Genomic DNA, 21,868 nt, shown 5'->3' on the forward strand with positions numbered 1-21,868 from the left:
GGAGACAGGTAAATTGAAGCAATCTTGCTTGAAGTCATACTTCTTATTGGCTGAGTTTGAGCTTGAACTGCACAGGTCATCTTCCCCTCTGTGAAAGCTTTGTCATGGGAATGGCAAGATTGGGAGGACCCACATCATTCCTAATTCTTTTCTAGGTTCTCAGCCATAAATTAGGCTTTACAGATTTTCAATACACTGCATAAAATATTTTTGACAAAAAAAAATTATTAAGGTTCTGAAAGCAGATTAATTCTGAGTGCTAAATTGATTTACAGTTTTCTATTTCTACGTTTAATTACAATGATAACATGCAGTGTAAACAGGATATAATTTATTCAAGTACAAATAATTGTCACGTTGTTTTGTGTTGTTTTCTAGCAAGTTGTTGATATGTATGTGTTATGCTGTAAACTTTTTTTGGTGTTCTTGAAATAACTACTTTACCACATACGTTGATAAGTGTGCATCTTTTTCTTCTGTGAGCTTTTTCACAAAACATTCTCATTCTATGATGAAATGTCTTCCGGGGCCTTCCTGTCTTCATGAGCCTGAAATTTGCCTTGTACGTTTCCATCCAGGAGCGCACGCTACGCGCCTTTCTGCTAGATCAGAGGGCAGCCATTGAAATTCCCCAAGTGCCTGGTAGGGTGCTTCTAACCTCTTAGATGGAGAAGCACTTTGAACAAGTCAGGGACCAAATCTTCCTGGCCACTTTAAATGGGAATGTAAGCAGAAGTGGAACAGTAAAAGAGTCCAGGCAGACATTGCAGAATGTCTCATGGGGGCAGCCATAGCAGTTTAGGAGTCCTTGTTACTTCTTCAAATGTGTGCAAATCTATCTGTGATTATGCTACCGAATTCTGAACAACAGACCTTCCTTTATCCTAGTTTGGGGAATCTCCTGAGTAGAAATTAATTGTGCCATAGAATATAGCAGTTTCATAATCTAGAAAAAAATGCCTGTCGGGGACTGTCATGAAACCTCAAAATTCATTTTCTGGGCAGCCTGAAAGGGGATCCAAGCCACAGGTTCTAGAGGTGAAAAGTTAATGTTCTGGCTTCTGCTTCCAGCAGTTTCTCCCATTTAGGGGCAACAGGGATGTACTGTAACTCTTTTGTAGCTGCATCTGATCCCACTAGAGATTTTTAAAAATCATTACAATAAAAACATTTCTGTGTCACTCTGTCCTTGAAATAGCACTGCCATTTAATTCACACTTATGTTTATTGCAGAGAAAGCAGCAGCTGCCAACATAGATGAAGTGCAGAAGTCAGATGTATCCTCTACAGGGCAGGGTGTCATCGACAAGGATGCGCTGGGGCCTATGATGCTTGAGGTAGCACATCTTCATTTTAGTGCTGTATTTTAAAATCTTGTTGATCTTCACATTATTACATTTAATTTCAGGTGAATATAATTTAAGGAGAATCCACACTAGTACTAGTACTATGGACCTCTTGAGCTTGCTGATATGCCTGTGTGTCTCTATGTATGTTTTGGCTCCTGCTGCCAGTATATGTGTGTTTGAAATTAACATAGAATTAAATTAACTAGATTAGAGTAGACATTGACAAGTTGTAATTGCCAGTTGAGCATTTATTTGAGAAACTGTATTCACAAGTCCTACTAAATTCTGTGTTGTATTTTAGCTTGAAATGTTCTCAAAATTCTTAAATTTTGTACATGCCATGTACAAATGCCTATACATACAGGTTAAAATATGAGGACCAAGGAGGAGCTTTATGCTTTCTATTTATGCTATTTCAAACTAGTTTATTTATCTCATAAGGAAGAAAACTGAAGTAATAGGCAAAAGGAACTTTTAAGAGAAGCATAAGGTTGGTCTTAACTACCTGTTGTTTATTAACTTCAGGAAGCTTTATGACCAGCTAATGTCTACAGTTTGTAAAGTACAGTTTGTCTATTTTATTAACTAGTACCAAACGCCAAGTGCTTTGCTGTACCTGTTCCAAAATTAAAATTCAAGATGTAGGTTATGGTAAGATGAGAAAAAAAAAATGTCAGTGAATATATAACAAGAAACAGAGGAACCCTGAGACATAAATTATGTCAGTTCTCAGGATAATTTGCTCGGCTGATGATACGATGAGGTTGAAAAGACTGCATGGCCAGAAGCTTTGCAGCACTGCCATTGTAGAATCAGCTAGCTTGCTGCAGCAGACAAGAATTAGGATTTTTAAAACAAGTATAACCAATAGTCCCCTTATCTCTTTTTTTTCAGTTGATACTTAAAGGGATTTTTATTTTTAGAAAATCTAATTCTATGAAAATCTACCATAAAATTGGGGGCAGGGCGGAGGGGGGACACACAATAAAGACTCCAAGAGCATCTGACCCAGTCTTTGTATTTAGAAATGACAAACTTCATTTCCTGGGGCTGGACCTGCTGGCCAAAAGGCTTTAAATGTCCCAGTGTTGGCCCTTGCTTATCTCCTCTAGAATCACTGGCTTGAAAACATTCAGCCTCCCTTTCCAGGAGAAAAGCAAAAACACACTTAACCCAATTTTCCATAGTCAACAAGGCAATGGAAGGCCAGAGAGTGCTATTTCTCTCTGGGTTCTTAGAAGCAGATTATGAAAACTATAACTAGGTGGACCATTTAGAATTAAATGAAAGAAAGTGGATAATTTCCTTTGGAAAATGTTTGAATTACAAATTAAAAACTGATTTGAAAATTATGTTAACTAAATTATTACAATTGGGAAATTTCCCTATACATGTGTTTATTCATTGTATCTTGGGGTGGGGGGAATATTAGAGTGGCAACTCCTGGGAAGACTTTTGATACTTCTAAATAGAAATGCTGGGAATAACAGAGCTGGGACTCAAGCCCTTTGAGACTGAGTTCATTAATTGTAGAAATCAGATTGCTAGATGTCAGTAGACCTGATGTCATAAAATCAAACCAACATTTTTGTCATTCAGAATAGTCTTCTGAGAATTTAGTGCATTGATCAAGAACCTGTGTAGCAGGACTTGAGTGTTGAATGTGTTAGAGAGGTTATTCTTAAATCTGGTGACTTATGGTTTGAATTTAAATTTTTGTCCCTGTTTACGTGTAATCACTTAAACAGAGAGAACATGTTCTCATGGAGCTGTTCCTAGGCATAGATGCACACTCATGCTTACATCATAGCATAGTGGTTGCTAGGCAACAAAACCAAATGTCAGCTTTTTTCATCAGAGCATATCATAGTGAGCCTTAAAAAAAACACAGCTTTATGAGATGAAACAATTTCGTCTTTCAGTTTTATTATACCTCAAGTCAGTCTTTTTACTGTGGTATAAGCAGTAGGAAGCAACATGTACTTTTAAAAATGAACCGTAGGTAATATGATTATGAAAATCCCTATCAAAGGGTGTATCCAAAGCAGTGAGTTGAAAAGGGACACTGGGCATGTAACTTATCACCTAACCTCCTGAGTGCACACACTTGCACACAGTTCTCAAGGTTAGTACCATGTATTATGAAAGGCTGTTTATTTACATATAGTCTTGCTTTGTCCTGCATGTGGTTCATACAATTGAGAAAACCTGATAGAATGTTTTAAGAAAAACTTAAAAACCAAATGGGTGAACCTTTCTCTGGTGCCTTATGGTCAGTTCTAATTTGAGAGAGCACTTAGTTTTGTGATTAAAATAGAATTAAAGATGAAATATATTCAAAGATAGCTCATAAAATAGGAGCCTGTTTAATAACATAAGGGAAAAACAAACTAGGGAAAAAGTAAACACTTTAGGCCCCATCCACCAAATTCATTGTTGTATGTGTATATACATATGACATTCATGTTAAAAATAGTAATAAACTTGCTGGGCATAGTGGCTCATGCCTATAATCCCAGCACTTTGGGATTACAGAGTGGTGGGAGGATCACTTGAGGCCGAGAGTTTGAGACCAGCCTGGGCAGCATAGTGAGTTCCTTTCTCTACAGAAAATTTAAAAAGACTGGCGCACTGGCTCATGCCTGTAATTTCACCCCTTTGTGAGGCTGAGACAAGGAGGATCACTTGGACCCAGGAGTTCAAGACCAGCTTGGGCAACATAGGGAGACCCCATCATTACAAAAATAAAAAAATTAGTCAAGCGTAATGGTACATGCCTGTAGTTCCAGCTACTTGGTAGGCTGAGGTGGGAGGATCACTTGGGCCCAGGAGGTGAAGGTTGCAGTGAGCCATGATCATGCCACTGTACCCCAGCCTATGCAACAGAGTGAGACTGTGTCTCAAAAAATAAAAAATGGCCGGGCGCGGTGGCTCACGCCTGTAATCCCAGCACTTTGGGAGGCCGAGGCGGGCGGATCACGAGGTCAGGAGATCGAGACCATCCTGGCTAACACGGTGAAACCCCATCTCTACTAAAAAAATACAAAAAATTAGCCGGGCGTGGTAGTGGGCGCCTGTAGTCCCAGCTACTCGGGAGGCTGAGGCAGGAGAATGGCGTGAACCCGGGAGGTGGAGCTTGCAGTGAGCCGAGATCGCGCCACTGCACTCCAGCCTGGGCGACAAAGCAAGACTCCGTCTCAAAAAATAAAATAAAATAAAATAAAATAAAATAAAATAAAAAATATCTGGGTGTGGTGGTGCATACCTGTGATCCTAGCTACTCAGGAGGCTGAGGTGGGAGGATAGCTTGAGCCCAGGAGTTCAAGGCTGCAGTGAGCTATGATCGTGCCACTGTACTCCAGGCTGGGCGGAGAGCAAGACCTTGTCTCCAAAAAAGATAAAATTGTAATAAACACATATCATAAAGAAACTGAGCAGCCTAAACTGACTAGACCCCATGGCCCTGGTCCCAGGTATGATGAATCAATGTAAAGCTTTCAGTCCTGATCACTCACGTGATCCATGAAACAGAGCTTTGATAAGCAAGGGTCAAAAAGAGAAAAATGGGGCAATGTAACCAGGAGAAACTAAACCCCCAACATTTCTATCACCAAGGTAAACATGGTGGGAAGTGGATTGGGGTGAATGAATATTAGAGTAGAGGACTGTACTGAATGGTCATCAAAGCACGAGCTTTGGAATCGGATCCTTCTGGATTCACATTCAAGCTGTACTACCACTGACTAGTTCTGAGACTTTAACCTCTTTGAGCCTCAGTTTCCTCCTCTGTAAATTGGGAAAGATAAAAGATTCCTTCCAGGAGGTACTTGTAAGGCACAGTGAACATGCTCCACAGCCACTGTTATTATCTCAACTTCCCGAAATGATCCTAGATTCTTTATCTTCTTCCCTTACCTCTGTTGGGATGACAACAAAAAGTGAGGCTGTGAACTCATTACCGGAAGCGTGCTACTGTTATTTGGGTAATTTAGGAACCTGCATCTTAATCTGGAGAACAAGTAACATAGAATAATTTGACATAATTAGTGCCCTTCTAAGGTCAGGGCAATGCTGAAGTCCCCATGAAGGTGAGTTCGCCACATCAGAGACACTTCCGAGACCCTTTCCCATATACACCAAGTAATAAAGGATTGATGTTTCTTTAAAGGTCTGAAATTATCTGTGATGTTTTTCATATAATCCGTGACAGCTAGGTGGTAAAATTCAGGAAGGTTTTCCTGGTAATTATCCTTAAACCGGGGAAAAATTTTTTAATGACCCCTTTCTCTCATTGTATAACATGACAAACTATAGATCAAAATTACCTTGCATTAGGTTGATGACATAAAAGTTGTTCTTGGCCCGGTGGAGTATGTCAGTCTCATTTTGAAAATACAGATGAATGTCTGTACACTTTTACTTCACAGTAATTATCTCCTGATAAATTAATGGAGTTAGTGTTGGTCGTTTAGTTTGTGACAAGAAACCCTAGTCTAGGCTCTCTCTCCCACTTACCAAGATGGAATAATTTCTATTTCACCAAGAGAAAATGTGTTAATTGTTCCTGAAAACTGGGAGAGGGCTGAGAAAGATCTCTTTTCTATCCATATGTGAATTGTGTTTCCTTTAAAGGGATCATTCCCTTCTTAACAATTGCATGTGATGTTATGTTGCATCCTTTCTAACACAATTTGTACTTTGTTCCCTAGGCCCTTGATGGGTTCTTCTTTGTAGTGAACCTGGAAGGCAACGTTGTGTTTGTGTCAGAGAATGTGACACAGTATCTAAGGTATAACCAAGAAGAGCTGATGAACAAAAGTGTATATAGCATCTTGCATGTTGGGGACCACACGGAATTTGTCAAAAACCTGCTGCCAAAGTCTATAGGTAAATGACTGTCTGCTGGGTCTCCCTCCCTACCTCCCCTCACCCCCACCTGCCCTGCCTCATACACACAGTGTCTTGGTTGAAGTGGATCAAATAAAACTATATTATATCAGATGGGGAGGAGAGTGACTGGGTAGTTTTTTACAGATGCTTGTGTGTTTAAGCTTAAAAGTCATGGAAAAGGGGGCATCTTCAGATACTGATCTCAAATGAGTGATCATTTTCGATCCTATATTTAAAGTACGTGAAAATCATTGCTTCTTAGCCAAAAGGCCAAGAAGTGATGATGGTGATGATTATTATTATTATTTTGCTTGGCAGTAATTACCTCATGATAAATGAACAGAAATTGATTCAGATTCATGAAAATGATTCGGATGGAAAGTACTTATATGGCAACTATTTTCATTAAGATTGTTGTATTTTTTTAAATTATTTTTTATTTTTGTGCATACATAGTAGGTGTATATATTTATGGGGTACATGAGGTGTTTTGATACAGACATGCAGTGTGAAATAGTCACATCATGGAGATGGGGTATTTATCCCCTTGAGCATCTATCCTTTGTGCTATAATGCAGAGATTGTTTTTTAAGGTGACACATTGCCTCACCCTGTTCCATGCTAACCAACTTTGTTCTGTCCATTTTCTCCATGACCATCTGAAAAGTCAAAGGTCATGAGAAGTTTGAGATTCAACGTATTTTGAGTCCTGCATGTGAAGTGTATTATAGGTGTGTACACATTCTAAAAATAAAATGTTAAGGAACAAGTGGCAGATGGAGAGGTTCAGATGCTATAGCCCAAGCCCTGAATGGGCTCTTCGGTCTTGCAGACTCTCCAGTGGGCCCTGTAGGTGTGATCACCAGATGCCGCTGCCTTAGCCTACTCTCCCTGTCTGGAATTTCCTGACTTCATCTTATTTTGGAGATGTCGTCCGAGTACGTGATGATTAAGGACACACTGTGCAGTGGGTGATTCACAGCGTGGGCCCACCTTAGCTGCTGCTCTAGAGTACTGCTGTTCCCACTCACTAAGTGATTCTTTTTTTAATATTCTCAAATTGATGATGCTAAGAACATCTTCACGGATTGAAGGAAGTGCAAAATAAGGTCAAATCCTGAGTTGGCAAGTATTTCTGTTCTTAAGATTGTTTATACTAGCTGGTCTTATTGTTATAATAAGTAGGAAAAGGTCCTTTTCAAATTTCATTCGGGCTAGCTTTTCCTTTATGTGATAATTCTTTGTTCAAAGTGACTACAACAGTAATACAAAATGTATGAATACTTGTGTAGGATTCCTTTATTATATTCTCTAGTAAATTAAGAAAATGGGATTTCTTATTTCAAGTAACTAATGTTTTCAGATCTCTTCAGTAGTTTTATGACTTCCTTAAAAGACTTCTACTTATTAATTCACTATTATTAATTCACTTGTCTAAAGAGCTCTTTGCCTTACTTTATATTGTATCCTTTTAACTTTCAACTTATTAATCTGACTTAATAAGAACTCTTTTTCTCTTCAGTTGACTACTCTGTGTAGTCTTTATTTTGTAAATAAGCTTTTTAAAATGCTGATACTGGGTGGGCTCGGTGGCTCACCCGTGTAATCCCAGCACTTTGGGAGGCCAAGGCTGGTGGATCGCTTGAGGTCAGGAGTTCAAGACCAGCCTGGCCAGCATGGCAAAACCCTGCCTCCACTAAAAATACAAAACATTAGCCAGGCATGGTGGCTCGTGCCTGTAATCCCAGCTTCTCCAGAGGCTGAGGCACGAGAATCCCTTGAGCCCAGGAGGTGGAGATTGCAGTGAGCCAAGATCACGCCACTGCACTCCAGCCTTGGTGACAGAGACTCTGTCTCAAAAAAGTAATAATAATAAAATAAAATGCTGATGCTGAAATAAACTTCCCAAATGTCTGCAAAGACATAAAAAGCTAGTTATGGGTTTTTCTGTAATTTTCAAATAATTTCTTACAGCTAACTTTTTCCTTTCGAGGGTTTGTTTCCTTTCTCATTCTACAGCCCAGTGGCCATGGGCTCTTTGGGTTCACTGGGCCATTCATGTGCCATTGGATTCGCTTTAACACCTACATGTCCTTCTCCATTTTCTCTAGCTGATGACTGGAGAATATATTAGTTTTCTTATGACTCACCCTTTTTTGATCTCCTGTTCTATTGTCCTACTGTCCCCAGTATATTTTAGATAAAGCATAAGGAATGATATAGAAAAGAACACCAAAATGAGAATTAGGATTGATTCTGATTCCAACTTTTCTAGTAGTTGAACATGTCTTTGGACGTCAGATTTTTTTTATGTGTCAAATGAGGAAGTTAACCTGGTAAAATCCATAAACACCCTTTAATTCTCAAAATTGGTCATTGTTTTATTTCTTTCATTGTTATCTCTAATGCATTTCAAAAATAATTGTTGTCTTTCTTTCATTGTCTCATTCTTAAATATATACTTTTTTTTAGTTTAATACTCAAATAGATGTCTGAAGTAGTTAACTTGAAAAGAAATGACATTAGCTCTGTATTTTCAAGGATTTTTCAGTCTTATTGAAGAAATGTACATGAAACAATTTAAAAAGACTACCACTGAACAACTTAGGAAAAACAAAGTTATAAACTATATACTAAAGTTTCTGTAAAATTTGAGAAAAGAAAAATCTGCCCAAGGAGGCAGTATGGGGGAGTAGTTAGTAAAGTATTGATTGTAGAGGACCTCAGCCTTAGAGCATGAGTACCTATGGAGAGAGAAACTGAGGCAACCTGATATGTCAGATAGGGTGGCAGCAGGAGCAAGGACATCCATGCGGGCCCGGTATGGTGGAGCATGGGGAGGCTTGTGCAGGGGAATGTGGAAGATCCCGTTAGATGGATGCAATGGAGCTGGTTAGTGAGAGTCTGTGTTAATGGACTTCATCCTCCAGACTACATCAAGTCTAAATCCTCTGAAAGAATTTAACGTGCACTACATTTGGTGCCACTCACAGAATTTTGAGCGGGGCTAACTTATCTAAAATTAGAATGCAAGTAGATTGAACTAAATTTCTAAGAAATCAGTTAGGAAGACGCAAAAGTAGAAAACTATAGTATTCTAGTAACAAATAATCCAGGACTGGACTTGAAGGGAAGGAGTCAGGGTAATGAAGTAGTGTAGAAAATGTTTTGAAAATCCCAAGATTCCACATGTATTCCAGAACTTGAAGTATAATAAAAGAAAAAAAAATTGGAAAAAAAAAAAAGAAAATCCCAAGACATTCCCAAGTTGTAAAAATGGTAAAGATTTTTCCTCCTCTAGATTATGAAAGTATTTAGACAAGTATAAAAGTAGTACATAAAGATGAAATAATCATATTTTTCCTACATCATTTTAATAATTCAGAGGCAATGAATCTGATGTTTGTTTCTTTGTAAAACTGGATTACTTTTGCCTTGCTCAGTAAATGGGGGATCTTGGTCCGGCGAACCTCCGAGGCGGAACAGCCATACCTTCAATTGTCGGATGCTGGTAAAACCTTTACCTGATTCAGAAGAGGAGGGTCATGATAACCAGGAAGCTCATCAGAAATATGAAACTATGCAGTGCTTCGCTGTCTCTCAACCAAAGTCCATCAAAGAAGAAGGAGAAGGTGGGACAGAATCCCTAGGGTGTTCTGTGTGTCTGTGTATTTATTCCTGTGCTACTTCCTTCACACTTTAATTAGTGGTCACCCAAAGAAAAGTGAGGAGGCAGTATCTTTGTTCTTTTCAATTTTACTGTTTTGTGATGGAAATTTTTAAGTCTTCAGAACAGCACTGTCCAAGAGAATTATCTGCAATGGTGGAAGTGACATATCTTCACTGTCTGGTGTGGCAGCCACTAGCCACATGTGGCTGGTGAGCCTTGAAATGTCAGTAGTGCAGCTAGGCGGCGGGAGTTTTAATTTTTATTAAATTTGCATTTGAATAGCCACATGCAGTTAGCGGCTACTGTACTAGTATAACTGTATTAGTGATCACACTTTTGAGGGATCCTAGGCTCTTTGAACATCTAGTGCAAGCTGTGAGCCACAGCCCTAGAAAAATGCACAGTTGTCCTGGCACGGTGGCTCACGCCTGTAATCCCAGCACTTTGGGAGACTGAGGCGGGTGGATCACGAGATCAGGAGATCGAGACCATCCTGGCCAACATGGTGAAACCCTGTCTCTACTAAAAGTACAAAAAGTAGCCGGGTGTGGTGGCTGGCATGTGCCTGTAGTCCCAGCTACTCAGGAGGCTGAGGCAGGAGAATCACTTGAACCTGAGAGGCGGAGGTTGCAGTTAGCCAAGATCACGCCATTGCACTCCAGCCTGGGCGACAGAGTGAGACTCCATCTCAGAAAAGAAAAAAGAAAAATGCACACAGTTAAAACAACATTTTAAATATACTTTCAAGGGGTTAATGGAATCCATGTAGCCTATCCATGGATGCTGGGCCCAGAATTGATAAAATACAATGGTACTAAAGAGAGGATAGAGACAGGAGTGGGGAATGGAGGGGGTTTTAGACTCTAAGCTTATTAGGCTGTTTGCCATAAAGATGTGCTGATGTAGCATTCACCTCCTGAGCCCACTAGGCAAGCCGTCCACACAGCTGAGGGTCACTCTAATACAAGGCAGTGTTGAAGAGTGCATTGTGCGTGGGGAGCAGAAGGGAAAGAGCTGAGGACCACTTGTGACTGAAAACATCCCCGGCTACATAATCAGACAGGCCAACTCCTAATTCAGCTGCTTTGGACAGAATCCTTGGCCTTTCTGAGCAACAGTTTATTATCAAGTGAAGTCACCAATACCAGTATCAGAATGTAATAAGGTTTAAATGAATATGCTGAACTGTGGTTGGCATTGAATGCTAGTTATTTAATGCTTATTTTAAAATTTAAATTTTATTGAGAAGGAAATTAGAGCTGTTAGAGATAATAAACACATAGTATTTCAAAATTAAGTTTTTTGCCTAGGTCAAATGATTTTATTTTGTTTTATGCAACGGAGTAAGTGCTGCTAATTTATCCATCTGTGATAATATTCCAAGGCAGTATAAAAAAGGAATAGCTGAGCTAATTTATTACTTTGTGCTTTATAAACATTTTTTGTACATTTAAAAGTACGTTCTATGTTAAGTTAACACAGTATAGCATAAGCACAGGGTTTCTGAGCCATGGCATGCTCAGATTCTAATCCTGGCTTTGCCGAAGGTTTGTGGGACATTGGACAAGTTACTTAAACTTTGTGCTTTGATCTTTCTGTCTGTAAAATGGAAATAATGCTACTACGTGTGTCATAGAGCTGTTAAGAGGATTAAATGAGTTAATAACTCATACAGTAGCTAGAAAGGTGTTTATCTCATAGTGCCCAAAAATTTAGTTGTTATTTTCTTGAGGACTATAATTGCATTTTAGTTTTGTGATACCAGCTATTACTGGATATTTCAGTCTTGTTGAAGAAATAATACATGAAACAGTTTTAAAAGACTACAATAGAGCAATTCAGGAACAGCCAAGTTACAAACTATATCCTAAAATTTCTGTAAAAGTTGAGAAAGAAAAATCTGTCCAAGGAAGCAGTGTGGGGTCCTATAGTAGTTAGTGAAGTACTGATTGTAGAGGACCTCCGCCTTACAGCATGAATACCTGTGGAGGGGGAAATTGAGGCAGCCTGATATTTTAGATAGGGTAGCAGCAGGAGCAAAGAAAAATAATAAACTCTTTGTCAAATTCAAGAAATTCTCAAATTTAGAGGTAAACAATCAGAAATCAGTGATATAAGAAGACATGAAGGGATTACTTAAGTTTTTTGACAACAGCATTTGTCCAGTGTTTTTTAAATGGAAAGGGCTGTGCAGAGTGCTCTGCATGTTACAAAGATAAATAAAACTTTTCCCTTTCCTCCAGAAATGAACCCTGATGCATAAGACAGTTGAAGCAAGGCGAGGATTAAGTGGTTAGAATTGGCTGTGTGAGAAACCGTCCACAGCCAAGATTCTGAACTATAATGCAGCTGTTCTGGTGCACGCTGCATTTTCTAGGTATTGTGGGAGTCGTTCTCTGAATCTGCGTCTAGACCCAGTTTATATTCTTTGCTTTAAATTGCATATTGCCATTGTAGTATTTACTTAGTTTGGCATAAGGTGTACCTAGTTTTCCTGAACCCTAAAACTCAAGAAGCAAACCCTTGACAAAACAAGAGTATCATATTTTATTTTAGTTTCATCATTTTTGTGCTTCATTACAAATTAACCTGGTTTTCTATCAGCCATTTAAAAAGAAAGGATTTCATTTTTTTTTCTACTGCTGGAGAGAGGGTTTCAGATTATTAACGTTTTAGTGCAGTCGATGTATTTCCATCACATGTATCGTGGGGGCTTGGCAGTTTATCCTTTGCTCCCCAGCTCTCCTTACACAGCCACCCTCCGTCTCCCTTACTCACCTACCACTTTCATGAAGAGAATAAAACCAGTAAGAAGCTCAGGTACATAATGTTTCATCACTGTCTCCCTTACTGCTTTTTTAATGACAGGCTGTGCTGTCATAAATACACTTGGGTTTGTTTGAATCACTAGAAAAGCCCAATATGATAAATGTAAACATGTGTGGTTTAAGATTTGCAGTCCTGCTTGATTTGCGTGGCAAGAAGAGTTCCCATGAAGGAAAGACCAGTTCTTCCCTCATCAGAAAGTTTTACTACTCGCCAGGATCTCCAAGGTAAATTCCTCTCCAGAGAAGACCAAAGGAATCATTTTAGAATACTTACATATTTTGGAATGCAAGGACTGTATTTAGAAGACTGTAAGGATGCTAGTACTAGCAATTGCTGCTGCAGTAGAAATGTCAAAGAGTTGGAGGACCGGAGAGAGAGCCACTGGCTCTCACTGTATACCCTTTTGTTCCATGTACTTATGTTACCTAGTTTAAATAAATACATTTAAATCTTGTTAAAATTTAATTGTTTCTGGCTGGGCACGGTGGCTCACACCTGTAACCCCAACACTTTGGGAGGCTGAGGCAGGAGGATCACTTGAGGTCAGGAGTTCAAAGCCAGCCTGGCCAACGTGGCAAAACCTCATCTGTATTAAAAATACAAAAATTAGCCAAATGTGGTGGTACACGCCTGTAATCCCAGCTACTTGGGCATCTGATTCACAAGAGTCGTTTGAACCCAGGAAGAGGTTGCAGTGAGCTGAGATCGCACCACTGCACTCCAGCCTGGACGATAGAGTGAGACTCTGTCTCAAAAAAAAAAAAAATTTATTTCCGTAAAGAATAGATCAACATGTAGGTATAATGCCTGCTGTTACTTAATAGGCAAGATCACGTCTCTGGATACCAGCACCATGAGAGCAGCCATGAAACCAGGCTGGGAGGACCTGGTAAGAAGGTGTATTCAGAAGTTCCATGCGCAGCATGAAGGAGAATCTGTGTCCTATGCTAAGAGGCATCATCATGAAGGTAAGCATCTCTAAATGATTTTTCTTAAATTATTGCTTCCTGTGGGAGCTTTCTCTCAATGATTCCTGGAGTTCACCTTGGGAACAGAGCTGGTGACTGTTCTCGTGAGCTATCTCATCTGGCCCCAGTGTTGCCATCTAAAGGAAAATTTAACAGGAGAACCTGTAGGACAGAAGAGTGATGAAAGTAGAACAGGAGATGATAGTGTCACAGAGGCAGGCAAAAGGAGGAAGAAAGAGGTCATTTTCTTTGATCCAGGGGCTTCTAGATATGTGACAAGATTATAAGTTACCATCTAATGAAAAGAAATATTAACAATTCAGTTAGAATCTGAATATAAGAGTAAGTGGAATTTTGGAGAGTGAGTGAACCCCTGGTGGAGGTAACAGTGGGACCCCAAGCCCTTCTTCAAGGTGGTAACCAACAAAGACTATCCAGGTGTTTCTAGAGGGCCCAAAAGTTGACACGACTTGTCTCAGCTCACAGACTTAAGCAATAGGACAGCTGGAACTGAGCCCAAGACTTCAGTAATAACAGCAGCCCTTATTGACCACCTGGTCTTTGTGTGGCATTATCCCTTTTGCCTCCTCTCACTGGCCCTCACAGCAAGCCTGTGATGTGAACATCACGTCTCTCACTCTGGACAAGGGGACGAGGAGGTTGAGGCAAGTGAAATGACTGACTCTCTAGCATTCAGTGTCAGTGCAGGACATCCATCCATCTGAGCTCATTTTGGTCACTGTCATGCTGCTTCCGAAGGTCTTCCCAAAGAATCACTTTTTCTCAAGTGCATTGTTGTTTTCTGTTAAAGAGGTAGGAACCAAAAAAAAAAAAAAAATTCTTTTGCTTTAGTATGTGCTAATTTGGGGGGGGAGACTGTCCTTCTCTCTGTGTCCCAGCAGTGCAGTTGGCCAGGGCTCCACATGCACTGTCAGCTGGGCCATGCTGCACGTGAGGGACTCATGCAGTGCAGTGCAGCTTGTAACTCAGCTTCAACAGTTGTCTGCATCCTTGCAGAAAAAAATTTGTAACTAGTTACTGAAAATGGAGTTTGAGTTTGTCATCATCCACCTAATGTGCATCTGGCACTTTACCAATAGTGTTGGTATGTTTAAACTTTTTGCTTTTTAGATCACTTATAAAAAACAAAAACCTTAATAAATGACCTGTTTCTCCCATGCCCTTTTTTTCCCCTCATCTTATTCATTCTTTTCATCCTATTCATCCTATTTTTTAGAAATAAGTGCATAATCCAACAACTTGTGTCTTCTATCATTTTTCTTTAACTTTGAAAGAATACAAGGAAATAATGATGCTACATTGACAGAAATCAATATTTAACCTACTATTTCATTACATCTGGTTTAAAATTGGAAGAATAGTAATAACAAAAACTAAGAAACTGGCATAAGCAAACATGTTCAGCATCCTTGGGTCCTGAGTTTAATTCTTTGACAACCTGATTCCTTACAAAAGGATTTACACAGATGGACCAGGCACTGCACTAGATTTAAACAGATGGGACCCACTGGAAGGAAACCCCGTATAGACATTTCAAACTTTTAAAATAGGTAAGATCAGGGATGATCGGTTACATTGAACAGAAATCTACTGCAAAGCGTTGTTTAAATGGAGGCACTTCCTAAATGTGTTCAGGTGCGTGCTCACAGATACCTACTTTTCAGAGGTGTTGGATGTAGACCAAGAGGAAATGAAAATCTTTAGGGATCACAGCCAAGGTCAGGTAAAATTCTGAAATTATAAGCCAATGGAAATATAAGTCTTACTATAAAAAATTACATTTATGTCATCTTTTAGACACTTTGTGCAAAGCAAGATACTCACATGTTCAGTAATTCATTTTCAGTACTTCCACTTCAGACTAACATTGTGCAACAATTGATGGCAGAAAGTGAAACCTAAATGTAGTATCTAACTGAAACTGCAGAGAGGAGTCATTAGACAAATTGCTTAAGGTGAAATTTTACGAAGAAATTAGAATCCACGTTATATGTCAGCCTCTCTCTCTCTCTATCTCTCTCTCTCTCTCTCTCTCTCTCTCTCTCTCTCTCTATCTCACTCTCTCTCACTTGTGGCAGTTTTGTGGCATGGTGAATACACATGGTTGCTTTAGGGGTGACTATTCAACCCACAAAATTTGTGCTGAGGATTATGTGGTAGCAACATAGTAGCCTTGTTAAAATGGTTTAAGAGGAATTAAATTCTATGTCTTTTTTTTTTAACTGAATTGAAATGTTATTTTTTAATAGGTGATATAAGACAGTTATAAAACATAGTAGCTTTAAAAGATAAATCTCAATTCTTTTAAGAGAAATTATATTAACCTAGTTGATTTGTGTTCTATTTTGTTATTGTCTTGAAAATGGAAACACCTGATCCCTTATCTAAAAGTTAAACCAATTCCAGTGTCGCTAAGATTTGCACTTTTATTGTTTCAGTTTTGTTTAGCCTTTTTTTCTCTGAATAGATTCTTCTGATTGTTTATCTTTTACTTCCTGTTGTCCTAACCACGAAAATAATACTTCTTACACAGTGAGAAACAGGACTGGGGGAGAGTAGCGTGTAAGATGATGGATTGAACAGTATGTAATTTCTAGATGAATATTCAGAGAACATATTAAATGTCATAAATTTTACTTTCATATTTGTATTAGTTTTACAAGGAAATTAAAGTCATATTGTATATGTAAGAGATACCCTGTTTATACATTGTGTTGTTTTCTACCATTTTAAGCAAATCATTATAAAGCTTGTTTGAGCTGTTAAATGGTTTACGCTGTTTTGCCATAATAATAAAGATTTTAAGAACACAGTTTGAGGGTCCAGGCTTTTACTCCTTTTCATAAGGAAAACAGATAATTGAGGTTATTGGTATTTTGAGTGAAAAGTAAATGTGCTTTTAAAATGTTATGTTTTAATCTCATAAAGTATTACTTACAACTCTTTACATGCTGGTGGGAAACTATTATGAAACTTAATGAAGTTGATTACTCTTATTATGTCTTGTCCTCCCCGACCCCTCAATTTTTTTTTCTAAACGTGCGTTCTGTTTCCTTGCTTGCCTGCAGTACTGAGACAAGGATTGGCATTCAGTCAAATCTATCGTTTTTCCTTGTCTGATGGCACTCTTGTTGCTGCACAAACGAAGAGCAAACTCATCCGTTCTCAGACTACTAATGAACCTCAACTTGTAATATCTTTACATATGCTTCACAGGTAATCCTAGTTCTAAGAAGTCATTTTCCATTTCCAAGTTAAGAGGAGATATTACAAAAGCAGCAAATTATTTTAGAGCTTTGAGGATTTGTTAGACATTTCTTCTCATCAATCCCAGTAATGTAAAATATAAAATTAAATTGTTACTAGCTGTTGGCTAAAAGACAATTCATAATATAATTGGCCCTCTGTATCCATGGCTTCTGCATCCCAGGAGTCAACCAACCACAGATGGAAAATATTTGGGGGGAAAAAAAAATATATATATATATAATGTTATACTGTATTATTTGTATTATAACTATATTTACACTGTATCAGGTATTATAAGAAATTATTTCTAGAAATGATTTAAAGTATATAGGAGGATGTGTGTAGGTTATATGCAAAAATTATGCTGTTAATTTCAGGGACTTGAGCATCCATGGATTTTAGTATCTGCTGCGTGGGGGCAGGGTGGAGGCTAGAACCAGTCCCCCATATAACCAAAGAACAACTGTACTGGCAAAGTAGGACTCTACTTTGAATTTTAGCCTTAACACTAGTGAATTATAAAACCCAGCTGGCACTAAGTTTGCTTAGACATGATTGCCCATTACATTGAAAAAGGGAAATTTATTGATCAGCTCCCAGTAGCAACAAATGCAGGGCAGGAATATTGATGTCACTAGTATGATTTCTGCTTCTGTGTGTTTAAATGTAGAACTATTTGTTTTTTTGTTTTTTTGTTTTTTTGTTTTTTGTTTTTTTTTGAGGCAGAGTCTTGCTCTGTCTCCCAGACTGGAGTGCAGTGGCACGATCTCAGCTCACTGCAACCTCTGCCTCTTGGGTTCAGGCAATTCTTTTGCCTCCACCTCCTGAGTAGCTGTGATTACAGGCATGCGCCAGCCTTGAGTGATCCTTCCACCTTGGCCTCCCAAATTGCTGGAATTACAGGTGTGGACTACCACGCCCAGCCTAAATATAGAACTTTCTATGTATATATTTACAAATAATATTTTAGATTTTTGTTCTCCGGTTCAAATTAACTTCTCAACATTAGACCTTAAATTGAAGGGTAATAAACATTTTCATAAAAAAGTGAAGATAAAGAAATTGAATGTTGATTTTTAAATAAATGTCATAAACCATATTGTCTTAGAGCACATATTTAGGAAAATGATTAAATTTCATTAGTTATCTAAATATTTATGCTTATGCTGTGGAAAACTTTATGAGGTCCTATCAGTAAATACATAACGTTGCTCTGGCTGAGGAGTTCCATTTTATCACATTTCTCAATTCACTATTTAGGAGTAAAAAAATCAGGCAACTCTGTTTGCCAACTGTTAATAAATCTAACCTCAAACTGAAACAATTTGAAAGTGTTTACAGATGTGGCAAATTTCACCCACCTAACGAAAAGCTGATGTTTGACAATTTGTGAAACCTGTTTTGTTTGGATTTGTGAACACATTTGGTAACTCAAAAGTGACTGCCAAGGCTGTAAATTAAAGCTCATAGAACTTGCAAAATCATCTTGCTCAGAAAGCCTGCTTTTAGTCATTAGTAAGGAGATGGAATGGAGTTATCCAGAAGTAGAAGAATAAGATCCCAAACTAAAGTCACTCTGAACTTCCCTTCGCATGCTGTTGGCTCTGAGGTCTTGCTCTGACTTGGAGGGGTGTGGGGTGAGGAGATGAGTGGAAATCTGTTAAACAAGGTGATCTAATTCTAAACAGTTTTAGTAACTATTAGTTCTAGAACTGGCAGAGTTTCTCTTAACAGTTAGGGGCAAGTTGTTTTCCCCTAAGTGTGTTTATCTTGAGCCAAGTAGTAAATATCAGAGCTCTGGGCTTACAGATGTGTCTATTGTTAGGAATTATAATCTCTGGAAAAAAAACTGAAGACAGCTCTACTCATTTCTTTAAGACAGTACAAGCTCTCAACTACTCATGAGAAAGATGTATTATGTAATTGGAACCCTGTTAATGTCTTGTCTAGTAAATGCAATTTAAATACAGTAGTAGTCAAATTTAAACACACTCCCTCTGTAAAACCAGACATCTTAATGAGTTGCCTGAAAAACATCCCTCTTGGTCCAGCACTGTACATGTTCAGTCTTGTCAATAATTGCAGATGATTTCAACAAAGTATTATCTATCCTTAAAATGTAGCCTGTTCTTTTAAGGTGAAGAGGCCATATCATTTTTAAAAATTAATAACAACTTGCTAAGTATTTTTCCTCTTATCTTACATTTTTTTCTTTTCTCGTTATACAGAGAGCAGAATGTGTGTGTGATGAATCCGGATCTGACTGGACAAACGATGGGGAAGCCACTGAATCCAATTAGCTCTAACAGCCCTGCCCATCAGGCCCTGTGCAGTGGGAACCCAGGTCAGGACATGACCCTCAGTAGCAATATAAATTTTCCCGTAAATGGCCCAAAGGAACAAATGGGCATGCCCATGGGCAGGTTTGGTGGTTCTGGGGGAATGAACCATGTGTCAGGCATGCAAGCAACCACTCCTCAGGGTAGTAACTATGCACTCAAAATGAATAGCCCCTCACAAAGCAGCCCTGGCATGAATCCAGGACAGCCCACCTCCATGCTTTCACCAAGGCATCGCATGAGCCCTGGAGTGGCTGGCAGCCCTCGAATCCCACCCAGTCAGTTTTCCCCTGCAGGAAGCTTGCATTCCCCTGTGGGAGTTTGCAGCAGCACAGGAAATAGCCATAGTTATACCAACAGCTCCCTCAATGCACTTCAGGCCCTCAGCGAGGGGCACGGGGTCTCATTAGGGTCATCGTTGGCTTCACCAGACCTAAAAATGGGCAATTTGCAAAACTCCCCAGTTAATATGAATCCTCCCCCACTCAGCAAGATGGGAAGCTTGGACTCAAAAGACTGTTTTGGACTATATGGGGAGCCCTCTGAAGGTACAACTGGACAAGCAGAGAGCAGCTGCCATCCTGGAGAGCAAAAGGAAACAAATGACCCCAACCTGCCCCCGGCCGTGAGCAGTGAGAGAGCTGACGGGCAGAGCAGACTGCATGACAGCAAAGGGCAGACCAAACTCCTGCAGCTGCTGACCACCAAATCTGATCAGATGGAGCCCTCGCCCTTAGCCAGCTCTTTGTCGGATACAAACAAAGATTCCACAGGTAGCTTGCCTGGTTCTGGGTCTACACATGGAACCTCGCTCAAGGAGAAGCATAAAATTTTGCACAGACTCTTGCAGGACAGCAGTTCCCCTGTGGACTTGGCCAAGTTAACAGCAGAAGCCACAGGCAAAGACCTGAGCCAGGAGTCCAGCAGCACAGCTCCTGGATCAGAAGTGACTATTAAACAAGAGCCGGTGAGCCCCAAGAAGAAAGAGAATGCACTACTTCGCTATTTGCTAGATAAAGATGATACTAAAGATATTGGTTTACCAGAAATAACCCCCAAACTTGAGCGACTGGACAGTAAGACAGATCCTGCCAGTAACACAAAATTAATAGCAATGAAAACTGAGAAGGAGGAGATGAGCTTTGAGCCTGGTGACCAGGTAAGTTTTATCACATCTTCTCGCAGGTGTACTAATCTGTATCCATCAAGGATTTTCTCCATAGGGGCATTTTGAAGTCTCAAATGATTGGATAAAAATAAGCTTTCTCCTTTGTTGTTCTTATCTTGAAAATCTCGCTGAAGCTGTGTGTTTCAAATACTCTCCTAGCAGAGTGACATTGTTATAGAACATAGGTGGGCAGGCCTTTTTTTGTGAGGACCAAATGTAAGTATTTTAGGCTTTGCAGGCCATATAGTCTCTGTCACAGCCATTCAAATCCACCATTGTAGTGCAAAAGCAGCCACAGACACTGCGTAAACAAACTTGAATATGACTTTGCTCCGATAAAACATTGCTTATAGACACTGAAATTTGAATTTCATGGAATTATCATGTGTCACAAAATATTTAAAATGTTTTTAACCATTAAAAAAAATGTAAATTCATTCTTAGCTCATACAAAAACAAGATTTAGCCCACAGGCTGGTGGTAGTTTGCTGACCTCTGTTATAGAAGCTGCCTGAATTGGAGATAATCACTTCCTTGAAACTGGGCTTTGTCAGAACAGATGTAATTGAATTATTTCTTATTTACCTTTCTCTCTTTTTAAGATCAGAGTTTAACTGGTTTTGAAACCCAATGAAGGTCGTTCTACCTCTCTTTATTCTTAACTAAGCTTCTGATTAATGCAAAAGAATTTCTTAGACCACTGGTATAAAAAATATTTAAGAGGGAAAGGGATAGTAGAAAGGAGAAAGAAAGATTGAACTGATATTAGTACGTCTGAGCCATGGTATGTAAATTCAAAACTAGAATAATAGGCTACATTATGTGCCCTTCTTGTCTGAAAAATAAGTTCCCTGAAAAAATCCAGGATACCTTAAGTGATATTCAAAATAATTCTTATTTATACTTGACAAATTAAAATTGTATATATTTGTGGTATACAACATGTTGTTTTGAAATACATATCCTGGAATGGCTAGACCAAGCTAATTAACAAGTACATTACCTCACATACTTTTTGGGGTACAAACACTTAAAATCTATTAGTGATTTTCAGGCATATAATACATTGTTATTAACTGTAGCCACAGTGTTGTACAATAGATCTCTTGAACTTACTCTTCCCGGCTAACTGAAATTTGTATCCTTTGACCAACATCTCCTCAACCTTCCACCCCAAATCATTCTTGATAATCCTCTAAGGAGATAATGACATCACAGGGAAAAAGTAAGCTATTTTTCTTTATTAAAAAAACAAAAACAGACTGGGTGAGGTGGCTCATGCTTGTAATCCCAACACTTTGGGAGGCCAAGGTGGAGGACTGCTTGAGGACAAGAGTTCAAGACCAGCCTGGGCAGCATGATGAAACCCCATCTCTAGAAAACAT

General features: G+C 39.0%; 1 protein-coding gene across 11 annotated transcripts in view; it reads left to right on the top strand.

Annotated features, from left to right (window-relative positions):
• Positions 1-21,868, top strand: part of NCOA2 (nuclear receptor coactivator 2) — a 295,300-nt gene that overhangs the window by 228,412 nt on the left and 45,020 nt on the right. For all 11 annotated transcript variants that reach the window (XM_031013759.3, XM_031013761.3, XM_063709220.1 and 8 more), the window contains 7 exons: positions 1,234-1,337; positions 6,059-6,236; positions 9,683-9,871; positions 12,861-12,962; positions 13,563-13,706; positions 16,796-16,943; positions 19,205-20,474. In XM_031013759.3, the coding sequence (XP_030869619.1) occupies positions 1,234-1,337; positions 6,059-6,236; positions 9,683-9,871; positions 12,861-12,962; positions 13,563-13,706; positions 16,796-16,943; positions 19,205-20,474 (2,135 nt within the window). The remainder of the gene's footprint in view (positions 1-1,233; positions 1,338-6,058; positions 6,237-9,682; positions 9,872-12,860; positions 12,963-13,562; positions 13,707-16,795; positions 16,944-19,204; positions 20,475-21,868) is intronic.

Source organism: Gorilla gorilla, chromosome 7 (assembly GCF_029281585.2).
Source record: "Gorilla gorilla gorilla isolate KB3781 chromosome 7, NHGRI_mGorGor1-v2.1_pri, whole genome shotgun sequence".
In the NCBI taxonomy this organism is placed as follows: Eukaryota; Metazoa; Chordata; class Mammalia; order Primates; family Hominidae; genus Gorilla; species Gorilla gorilla.